The sequence below is a fragment of the Natrix helvetica genome (genome assembly GCF_964273705.1).
Source record: "Natrix helvetica genome assembly, chromosome: 4".
In the NCBI taxonomy this organism is placed as follows: domain Eukaryota; kingdom Metazoa; phylum Chordata; class Lepidosauria; order Squamata; family Natricidae; genus Natrix; species Natrix helvetica.
In genome coordinates, this window is record NC_138550.1 from 54,741,816 (window position 1) to 54,754,383 (window position 12,568).

Here is a 12,568-nt window from a genome sequence, read left to right on the forward strand (position 1 = left end):
AGCTATTGCAAATTTAGAAATATGTAGTACAGCATAGCAAGACAGAAATTTGAGATACTCCTGTAAAGAAATGTCCTCAAATAGCACTCAATATACTTTCAAAGATTATTTTCTCCTCCAAATGACCTTTTTACATTGTTTGCAGAAAGATAGAAAAGCAGAAAGACAGGCAGCAAAGATAGCTTGCTGTAAACATCGTTTCTGAAATAGGAGAGTATTAAAGAAGATTGGAGTATAAGAAGCACTAATGATATCTGATTTCCTCCTGGAGAAATATGGCTAGCCTCTTTCTTTAGAACTCAGCCATAAACATTGTCAACATTAAACAATGCTGTATGTAAAAAAAAATCACTTTAAAATGGAACAAAGTGGGCACGGAAGTTTCTTCAATAAACTTCTCAAGCATTTCTCATATTTAGTTTTTCTTCTTGTCAGTTTCCATCAGTTTGATGACCAAAATAAAGTGTGCTCAAAGTTCAATGAAATCACATATCCATTTTAATTATAGTAATTCAATGTAGCAAATTTGTTACAATGCATATTTAATAAAATTAAATTACATCCAGAAACTTACTGGACGCCAAAGGCATTAGCAATGGTCTTAGATGAGTGAACTGAACATGTCACTGCATTCTGTACCAATTGAAGGTTCCAAGTGTTCTTTAAGGGAAGCCCACGTAGAGCAATCCAAGTGGGAAGTGTCTTAGACAGAGTGACAGAGAACAAGCCTTTTGGTCCATGAGTGGGTGCAAATGGCACACAAGATGAATCTATGCGAAGGACGACTTGGCTTTGGCTGTTACCTATTCTTCAAACAAGAACTCTAAATCCAGGTGAACTCTTAGGTTATGCAACAACTTTGGAGGTATGTTAAGGTAATGAACAAAATTTAAAAGGGAAAAAGCACTGGATCCAGGGAATCAAAGATCTCAGAGCTTTTGAACCTTACCAAGGCTGAGCTGCAACCTGTTTGTTCATATCTGGACCATCACACTTTCTAGGCATTGGGTAATAACCTCAAGAGGTTATTATATATATATGTTAATAATTAAATAGTGGTAAAGGGGTATATAGGGACATAGACCAAAAACACAGGTACCAGAGATCACAGTCCACAGACTCAGTCCATTTCCTTAGAGCTAACCAGGTGAAACTCTTTCCAGATAATTGGGCAAGATGATTCCTCAGTCCCATCCAGAATTCTTGCTATAAATTGAGGCTTAGGAAATATCATATACTTCATTTCAAAGAACTATAATGAAAAAGAAACAAAAAATACAATACCTGATATCCAGGTATGGATCTAACAGCTTCCACAATTGCTAGAGACACCAAATGTTGAATAAATGGAATCCTTTGGCCCAATTTTGAACTCAAAGGAATCATAACATGCAATGTTGATAGAGCAGCTCCCACAGGACTCAACCAGGTATTTCCACCTCGTCCTTAAAAAAAGGAATCATAGATTAAATATTGTTGACACACAAGTAACGTTTACCAAATGGAAAATATTTAATCAGAAGATTAAGAAAATCTGGTGAAGGAAGCAAAAACAAAAACCAAAAGTTTAAAAAGTAACTGCAAAGATTACAAAGAAATCTGTCTAAGATTTATAAAAGTATCCAAAAGGTTTACTATTTTGATCAATGGAAAGTTTATGCTGATGACTTTGTTTACATTTAAGGCAAAAAATAAAATGCTGAACTATATTCTTCACACATGGACTAAAAGGAGATCTCTGTATGTCCCAGAAAAAAGTTTGTTGATATCATGAACAGTATTAATTCAAAACAGAGGGTTGTATATATCATCCTAAGGATTCCATTTACAATATAGGATTCCAAGTCATGGCTTGAAAACATCCATTTAATGAAAATTAAAGATTAGTAACTGTTGTTCTGATATTTTAGGGGTTAGCTAGAGAAAAGTCAAATGTTTGATACGTTACCAATTTTGTATGTAGTTAGTGGTTCTTTTTATCATGGTAGTTTTGCATACAAGGATGATTATGAAAAAATACAACTTAATTAAAGGTTGTATGAAAACTATAACCACAAGCTTAAAGATTTTCTCTACCAATTCATGATGGCTTTATTCAGCAGATCTGATTATTTTAAAGGTAATCTCCCATGAGTAGAAATTCAATTCCTACTGACAATGTGGGCATATCTTAATTACTCAATATTACAACTGATGTTACAATATTACAGATAATGATTGTTTTGTTATTATTACAAAAAGTGAGGATAGATTTCCATATAGACAGAATAATTACCAAACTGTATGGCCATAATTAGTATGAGTGTGGTTAGTATTACATAATACCTTTATGAATAGTATTGCATAATACCTTTTCTCCCCTTGAACTGTAGTTGTATCAACTTACCCTTTCCCTGAATTTGTTGAACTGAAATTGCTATAAGACCCATTTCCTGTGGCGTCTTGTACATCAATCTACAAAATACAATGTTAAAAAGTGAATTATTGTTTGTATGCTGTATGAATTTTTTTTTAAAAAAAACCAGAGGTTTTTATAGTGCTTGAACTTTAGGTCAAAAGTAACACATAAAACATTCAAATGAAAATATGACAAGACAAAATATCATTACGATATAGTACATTTAAATACATGTATCATTCTTCCTCCATTTAATTTTGAACTATTCATTCTCACTAATATGCATCACTGCTTTCTATGAGTGACAACTGGCAATTTCAAACAAACAATTTCTACTTAAAGAAATCTCATTGCTATACCCTTGAACATCAGCAATTTCAGAAAATCAGGAGGCTGCCATAAAGCAGGTGAAAAGAGACAACCTCTTCAGAACTAATTATGGTTTAATTGCAGTGAATAAATCTACACCTTCTGAGAATACTAGAGAATACTGCTTTATTTTGGGCTTCTGCTCTCTATTTAGGAATAGCCCTCCAGCTTTCCTTTGACAGATAGGTAGAAGCTAATGTGAATCCAGGCCACAAAATGAATCAATTAATTCTAATGTGAATTCAGACCACAAAATGAATCAATATTTATTTATTTATTTATTTATTATTTATTTATTTAAATTTATTTATTTATTATTTATTTATTTATTATTTATTTATTTATTATTTATTAATCCATTTTATATGCCGCACCCTCTCCACCAAGGGACTCGGGGCGGCGTACAATTTACTACATAACAAATAAATAACAATTTAAGCAAATACGCTTATGAAAATATTCTTTTAAGTAATATTGATAGTATCTGAGTAATACTAAGCTTTCATAATATACTTTAATATTTATATTGGAGAGAAAATAAAATTTATTTAATAGAAAAAAACTGTTGCTAGATATACCAGGGAGACTTAAATTATGAAAAGCTGAAAACCGCATTTTCACACAAAAATGTATACAATTTAACGCAAGAGATGCATACAATAAACTATCTTTTTCCTTCTGTTCAGTTGGGTCTTATTATATCAGGCCTGCAGTTTTCTTGGCAAGATTTTTCAGAGATCGTTTGCCATTACTTCGTTCCTAAGGCTGAAAGAAAGTAAGGTCACTCAGCTGACTTTGTTCCTAAGGCAGATGTTAGGTCCCTGTCAGAACACTGCCATTCTGAAGGGGAGGGGGGGAGGCTTTGTCGGTTGAATGCTTTGCATGCTTCTGCTTTTGCTGTAACTGCTTGGGAATTAGGGAAGGGGAATGGGCCATCTGGACAGAATCTCCCTCTCAGCCGGTTCCAGCCTCTTATCAAGGTCGCGGTGCCTGAGGAAGACCTATTATCATCACCCCACCTTGGAGTTCTAAAAATTCCTTTGCGGCATCCTATTAGCCATCGCTGGACATGGGGTATTTGGGTGGAGGTTGAAGGGAAAAATTAGCCTAACACTTGGCGCACTAATTTTAGACTCCACCTGACTTCTCTGCAATCACTTTCTCTCAGTAAAAAGTCATTTTGAAATGCCCATTGTTTCAAGAATCATGCTTTCCTGAGAAGATAGCTGAGGCAGGACCTTACAGCAGACTAGAACTCACCATCTCTTCGTTGTCTTAACCATTACACCCAACTGGCTCTCAATAATAAACTAGAATGGTACACAAAATAAACTCTGAGTTTTAGAAAATTTAGAAAAGAGTGATGTTTTATATGTAACAGGTCTAAAGAGTAATGTTTTATGATAACAGGTTAGATAAAAGACAGATAAAGCATATAGCACATGATCAAAATGATTTTGAATGTGTCTTCAGCATGGCTCTGTTTTTTACATGACTATAAAAGGATTGAATAATTGAGCTATAGAAGTAGTATTGCAATGTTTTCTTATGCCAGTGCAAATATTAATTGGAATAATTTTTCTAAACAATTGCAAAATGTTCTGATGTTAAACAGACTCTTGGCTACCCTGAAATGCTTATTGAGATTATCTACCATCGACTATTATTTCCAAAATTAGTTTTTAACTGAAATGAGCTACTGTAAACAATCATCTATTCTAGGTTTAACATGGTATTATGTCTGTGAAGGTATCAAAACAGTAATTTTGTCTAAAATAATGTAAGTCAAATAGATTGCAAATGTATGTTCCTTACAGGAATCATATATATAAACTTAGACTGAATGTATTTATTAATTAAACATCTGATTTTTATCTCGTAGTAATGATATTTTGAGTTCAATTATGTATATGTATATTACATAACAAAATAGTTATATTACACTACTATTTCTGAACAATACAATAGAAAAATGAGGAAGTTTATAGATTTATGTTTTACAAATTAAGTAAAGCCTCATACAATTTATTTTATTTTACCTGTTCATTTCTAATAGAAACTATTTTTTCATTCATTTATTTAAACAATAAATTGTCCAAAGAATAAATAAATGGAATACTTAAATTGTATATACTGCATTGGACATTTCTAGTAACTGGTAATATAGAAATTGTTACAGGTTGAGTCTTTTGAATATTAAGTTAGTACTTCAACAATTTCCAATTACAATTTTATTTTAAATACTTTAAAGAATTTTCTACTAGTCAATTTTTTTTATAAAACCCGACAAAACGTTTTAACTTGTACTATTTCAAATCCCTTCAGCACTTTCCATACACACACACACACACACACTCAAAGGAAAATAAGCCACAAATAATATGTACCCAAAATATTGCTTCTCTATTAATTTAAAAAGAACATAATATTCTTGATTCAGTCCTTTCTTCATTTTATCAGAAAAAAAACACCCCCTCCCACACACACATTAACATTTCCCCCTTAGTTGCTGGTTAAACCTGAAACTCCTTAAAATTAAATTTATTAAATCTCTGTTGAAATAAAGTTTTTACCATAAAATTTAGTTTTCCTGTACAAATACCTATAGATAAACGGTAATTTTAGGAAAGTGGAAAAAGAATTTTTGCCCTCAAATAAATAATATTAGTGTGCCACAGTTCTAAATTCATTATGGGAAAAGCTTATTCCTATGAGGTTATTAACTTTTACAATCTAAGCTCCCCCCCCCCCTTCATATGATATGATAATAAAATACATTAATTTGTGAAACATACAAAGAATTTCTCAGAAAAAAATATTGTTTTAATTCTATAATTGTCTACAAACAGGAGCAAAATAACGCTCAGCAACTAACATATATTTGTTCACTAACATATATATGTTCACTTAAATACTCAAAATTAAATCAGAAGTAGCCGAGAATCAGAAAAAAATGCACGTACACTGGTATAAAAAGCATTCTTCTGGAAAAATTACAGTAGAAATTTGTTTTCCAAAACATATATTATTCTTTGTGCATCACCCTCAAAAAAGAAGTGTCGTGTTACTTTAGCAACTTATTTTTAAAGTAAAAGAAACACTTGGGGGCTGTTCTTGGGCATTTTCTGTAGGCAGTGCTGAAGGAAGGAACATGACCTTCTCAGCTCTGTGGCGGGTTAAGCAGCCTGATTGAACATTGGCACTAATTAAGAGCTCTTGTTGTTTGGCAGGACCACCAGAGTACCTTCAGTACTTGTTCATGACAGCAATACCTCTTTCAGAAATTAACACTTGATGAGCGCAGACAGAGAGCCCAGCTGGTTCTCCTGAGTCCTTCAACTATATAAATGAAGTGTAATAGGAATACTGGTGGCTACCAAGGGAAGACAGACTATGCGTGACCTCTCTGTAAAAAAACAGTATAGTTTTACATTGACTTAATTTTCTTCATTGGGATTAGATAATGCAGCTGGGGACTATAGAGATAGAACCAAAACAAAAGAGGTAGGACTGAGTTATTCTATATAATTTTTTTTGGCCAATAATATCCAGCATAAATGAATTACAAACTTATAAAATTAGATAAAAAATCTAATTTTTACTGAAACATTTTATTACAATGTTTTCATGAAGAATCAATTCTGAATATCATATGAATTCATGGTAAGTGGGCTGATTTTATTTAGCTTCTGAATCATAAATACTGTAGTTTTAAAGCAGTGACCTGAGCAATACAAGCAGTAGAATGAAATAGTTGCATAGTGAGTTAGACTAACAGAAGCAGGTAATAAATCATACTTTTGATGCTGGCCATGTTAGTCCCCTCCAATTTATAAACATAAAAAAGGCAATGATGAATACATTCCACTTGATTTTTTAATGTAAAGTTTAAAGCTGCTTTGACTTCTTTTTTTTTAAAGTATGCCATTTATTATATATGTGTCATATAATTATCTCATTTATTGTTTATTTACTCCCAGCAATAAATAGAAAAGGAACTTAAAAACCACGAAGACAATTATTCAAGGAAGGGATGTAGAGAAAAGACAAGACTTCTTTGTTATATTTTTGTGGGGTTAGACTGATCTTCCCTAGTGATGTGCTGGACTGAAGTGGAATTGATGATTCTTCTTTGATTAATATATTTGGACAGAATAACCTGGCACTCTGAGGGCAATTGTCTTTAGAAGGCAAGGAGAATGAAATATTTTCTTTGAAGCTGCTCTTTCTCTGATAATGTAAGAAGTCAAATGCTCTTCCTTTTGTCAGGATATCTTCCTGAGGGATAGGATATATAGTTTCCAATAACCCTTGGTCTTGGACAATTGTTGAGACCAGAAATATGCTGTCTTTTACTTCACTATCTGTAGACCCAGGAGAAGCTAAGTTTCCTTGCCAGCCAAATTCTTAGCCCTCTGACCAATGAGAAAGCAAAAAGATGACATTGTATAAACAGAGGAGTTGAAAGCTACATACTACTAAGACTGAATTTGCATTAGAATTTGCATTATGACAATTGGTACATTGTCAAGTATAAAAACAAAGTTCCCTCACTTTTTCCCAATGTTTATAAATCAGTGCTAAAAGAAAACCCTCTGATTTCAATTAAATATTAATATTTAAATCTTTTCTTTTATAGAATAAATTAATTAAAATTCATTATTGGCGCATATGCTCTCAGTGTACATAAAAGAAAAGATACATCATGATTCATCACGAATCCTAGGGTACAACACTTAATGATAGTCATAGGGTATAAATAAGCAATCAAATTATACTAGGAAACAATCAATATAAATCGTAAGGATACAAGCAACAAAGTTATAGTCATACAGTCATAAGTGAGAGGAGATGGGTGATAGGAACAATGAGAAGATTAATAGTAATAGTAATGCAGACTTAGTAAATAGTTTGACAGTTTTGAGGGAATTATTTGTTTAGCAGAGTGATGGCATTCGAGAAAAACTGTTCTTGTGTCTAGTTGTAGTATATATAATTGAATCCAATATTTTCTGGCTTTTCTACATCTCTACCAAGGATAATAAATTTCCTAATCTAATTTCTAATATAAATTTATAACTTTATACATTCTAGATACTTTCTCTGATGACATATACAAACAATGCATCTTTCTATAGAAATTATCTTTAGAATTATAATGTAAATTTCAATCATTCATTCATATATTCTCCCTCTGTTCCATTTGTATACTGCTACCAATTTTAGCCCACTTTACCATACATTCTTTCACTTGTTCTTCTGAATCAAATTTCAATAGAAATTTATTTATTTTAGCAGTAACATTTCATCGTTTATTCAAAGTTCTACTTCAAACTCAGTCTTACACTGCTCAAAACTTAAGTTCCTTTCTGTGAATCTAATAACTGTACTTAAGCAAACCATTGATGTGTATTCCTCTGCCATCATATCTCTTGATTTTATTTTACATTACTGTCTTTTTATGGCCATGTAAACTCTTAATTCGGAGTAGAGTCAGAGAGAGAATAGATTTTATTTTATATTCTCCTTAATAAAATTCTAATGTATCACACTGTTAGCTATTCGTGTTTACTTATCATTTTTCTTTTTGGACACAACCTGATATCCATTACATATTCAGTATGGCAAGTCTAATAAAATGATTTTTAAAATCTACATTTACTTTAGATTTGTCATACCATAAATATTCATATTACCCAATGCTTAAGTCATGTCCGATCGCCAAAAGCTTTCTATTGGTTAGCAGCACCCACGTTCTTGCCTAATTAAACAAGAAGCTGCAAAGTATAACTTCAAATCAGGTAAACCTAATCATCCTCTTTCTTTTATTTCTTGTAACACCTTATATTTAATTGGTGTTATTTGTTCTTGCCTAAAACAAAAATAACATTCTGGGCAAATATTCATCTTAATCACAGAAATTCTCCCCAATTATAGTTGCATATTATCTCTTCTTAACATAGTTGTCTTAATTTCATCCCATGCCTTAATATAGTTATTTTGAAATATCATACAATTCATACTTACCATAACTGTGACTAAGTACTTTAACTTTTTGATCTTAGAACCTGTTTTATTCATCAGGTCTGTTTGATTTTGTATCTTTAATTTCTTTTGTTGTCTTCTGATAATCTTGGAACCTGTTTAATCCCCAAATTCTTTGACTTTACTCACAGGTGAAACTTGAAAAATTAGAATATCGTGCAAAAGTTCATTTATTTCAGTAATGCAACTTAAAAGGTGAAACTAATATATGAGAGACTCATTGCATGCAAAGCAAGATAGTTCAAGCCATGATTTGTCATAATTGTGATGATTATGGTTTACAGCTCATGAAAACCCCAAATCCACAATCTCAGAAAATTAGAATATTACATGCAATCAATAAAATAAGGATTGTACATAGAACAATGTCGGACCTCTGAAAAGTATAAGCATGCATATGTACTCAGTACTTGGTTTGGGCCCCTTTTGCAGCAATCACTGCCACAATGTGGCGTGGCATGGAAGCTATCAGCCTGTGGCACTGCTGAGGTGTTATGGAAGACCAGGATGCTTCAATAGCGGCCTTCAGCTCTTCTGCATTGTTCGGTCTCATGTCTCTCATCTTTCTCTTGGCAATGCCCCATAGATTCTCTATGGGGTTCAGGTCAGGCAAGTTTGCTGGCCAATCAAGCACAGTAATCCCACAGTCATTGAACCAGGTTTTGGTGCTTTTGGCAGTGTGGGCAGGTGCCAGGTCCTGCTGGAAAATGAAGTCAGCATTCCCATAAAGCTCGTCTGCGGAAGGAAGCATGAAGTGCTCCAAAGTCTCCTGGTAGACGGCTGCGTTGACCCTGGACTTAATGAAGCACAGTGGACCCACACCAGCAGATGACATGGCTCCCCAAATCAACAGACTGTGGAAACTTCACACTGGACTTCAAGCATCTTGCAGTGTGTGCCTCTCCATTCTTCCTCCATACTCTGGGTCCTTGGTTTCCAAATGAGATGCAAAAGTTGCTCTCATCAGAAAAGAGGACTTTGGACCACTGAGCAACAGACCAGGTCTGTTTTTCTTTAGTCCAGGTAAGATGCTTCTGATGTTGTTTGTTGTTCAGGAGTGGCTTGACAAGAGGAATATGACATTTGAAGCTGACTCCAGCCTCAGTCCACTCCTTGGGAAAGTCCCCAACACTTTTGAAAGGCCTTTTCCTGACAATCCTCTCCAGGCTGCGGTCATCCTTGCTGCTTGTGCACCTTCTTCTTCCACACTTTCCCCTTCCACATAACTTTCTATTAATGTGCTTTGATACAGCACTTTGAGAACATCCAACTTCTTTTGCAATTACCTTTTGAGACTTTCCCTCCTTATAGAGGATGTCAGTGATGGTTTTCTGCACAACTGTCAGGTCAGAAGTCTTTCCCATGATTGTGATTCCTACTGAACTAGACTGAGAGACCATTTAAAGGCTCAGGAACCCTTTGCAGGTGTTATGGCTTAATTAGCTGATTAGAGTGGGACACTTTGAGCCTAGAATATTGCACCTTTTCACAATATTCTAATTTTCAGAGATTGTGGATTTGGGGTTTTCATGAGCTGTAAGCCATAATCATCACAATTATGACAAATCACAGCTTGAACTATCTTGCTTTGCATGTAATGAATCTATCTCACATATTAGTTTCACCTTTTAAGTTGCATTTTGCACGATATTCTAATTTTTTGAGTTTCATGTGTATTATTATCTCAACTCTCCTTAAAGGATCTTCCAAAACCATCATTGAATCTTCTGCAAAATTTCCTAATTTGTAAATTTCTTTAATTTTTACTCCCACAACATTCTCATCCTATCTTTGTCTTTATTTAGAATTCCAAGAATAAAAGAAAAGAAGAGAGTGGGTAGCCCTGTCATGTTCCTTTTAAAATCTCATATTTTGTTAGACTTCCAATAATAGTAGGTGTGCCTTATGTGAAATATAAATGATTTCACCCATTTTATAAAATGCTCTCCAAAATTCATAATGTAGGAGGACAGAAATGTAACCAATAATCCTTGCAACTCATTGGAAGTTCTGAATGAGGGAGGATTAGGGTTTATCACATTTAAGACTTTTCAAAAAAGGAAATGGAGAAAGCTAATTGGTTCCATTTATTAGGACTTCTTGTCTCCAAATACAGTAGCCTGCATACAAAGGATGCTAAAATCAGAAATGTCGCTTTTACTGTTTGAAGGAAGAAGAAAAAAAAAGTAAGCCTTAATTCTGCAGCTTCAGAAATATGTTGATTTACTGATTTATTAATGGGTGATGGAAAGAAGACAAAACTACTTGGTTCCTATTTGACTATGGTCTTCTCTTACAAGAGAATCTTGAAAACATACAAGAAACAATATATGGAGGCATTTAAAGCACTGAATTCTTAGGGCATACATCCAAATATACTATATTCAAGGATGCTGAAGGAACTCCTTGGGAATTATTGGAGAATAATTCCCAATTATTTAAAAATGGAGAAAAAAGCAAACCCAGAATGTATAGATCTGTGATGGCGAACCTATGGCACACGTGCCACAGGTGGCACACGGAGCCATATCTGCCAGCATGTGAGCCGTCAGTGCGCATGTGCACATTGATCAGCTGATTTTTGGCCTTCCAGAGGGCCAGGGGAGGCTGTTTTTGCCTTTCCCAGGCTTCAGGAAAGCCTCTGGAGCCTGGGTAGGGCGAAAACAGCCTTCCTGGCCATCTGAAGGACCTCCGGAAGCCGAAAACAGATCCGAACTTCTGGTAGGCCTGTTGGGCCTGTTTTGCACCCTCCCCAGGCTCCAGAGGCTTTCCTGGAGCCTTGGGAGGGCGGAAACAGCCTCCCCCAGCCCCCCGGGAGGAAATATGAAACTCAGCTTGGAGGTGCATGTGTGTGTGTGGGGAGAGCTTGGGGAGGGGTTTGTGCATGCATGCGCATGAGGGGCACATTTTGCATTATGGGTGCCAGCACGGGCGCACACTATTGTGTACGCACTCTCACAACAAAAAAGTTGGCCATCACTGCTATAGATGGTCAACCTCTGGATGATAACATGCCCTCCTACAGTGCAACTAACTATTTTTCTCTTTCTGATACAAATAGATAAGAATGGTATTTTCTTCAGTTTTACAAAGTCAAAATACTAGGTTTTTTTAATAGATTCAAGCCTTACTTATCACTTTTAAAGAATGACAGCCTTCATTTATCTTCTAAATTAAACTTCATGCCAATCATTCCAAACTTTTTTATAAGCACCAATATTATATTCCATTAATACTTATTTGCAATAAATAATTAAAAAGTGATTATGCGTAATCAATATACTTTATAAAATATTAAAATAGACATGTGATCAAAGGAAAAGTACTGCAATCTAATTCGGCATTTTGTTTTCAATAGTGACTAGTCTATCAGGTAAATACCTCCAGATACGTTATGTACAATAAACATTTCCATTATATGGTAGTTGGAAATTGGTATGAGACATGTGTGAAAATCCATGCTCAAGAATATGCTAGGTTATTATTTTGTAAAAATAACTATGAATATCTACACACAAGAAACAATGTATATTCACTAGCGAAGTACACAAATAACTATGCATGTAAGCTCCTTGGATATGATTAATTTGTAAATTAAGCATTTAAAACATTGATCTGTTTGTATCCTACCTTTATTATTTTCACAAATAACTCAAGATGGCAAACATATCCAATCTATTTTCCTCCTCCAATTTGGTCAGTTTCTCTGAATAAACATTTATTTTTAAGCATACATGCAAATATAGAATGGATTAG

The 12,568-nt window shown here is 34.1% G+C and overlaps 1 protein-coding gene across 1 annotated transcript in view; it reads right to left on the minus strand.

Annotated features, from left to right (window-relative positions):
* HLCS (holocarboxylase synthetase) overlaps nucleotides 1-12,568 on the minus strand; it is a 70,365-nt gene that overhangs the window by 3,118 nt on the left and 54,679 nt on the right. The window contains exons 7-8 of the mRNA XM_081951305.1: nucleotides 2,387-2,454; nucleotides 1,285-1,445 (exon numbers count right to left, since the gene is read on the minus strand). Coding sequence (XP_081807431.1) covers nucleotides 1,285-1,445; nucleotides 2,387-2,454 — 229 coding nt within the window. The remainder of the gene's footprint in view (nucleotides 1-1,284; nucleotides 1,446-2,386; nucleotides 2,455-12,568) is intronic.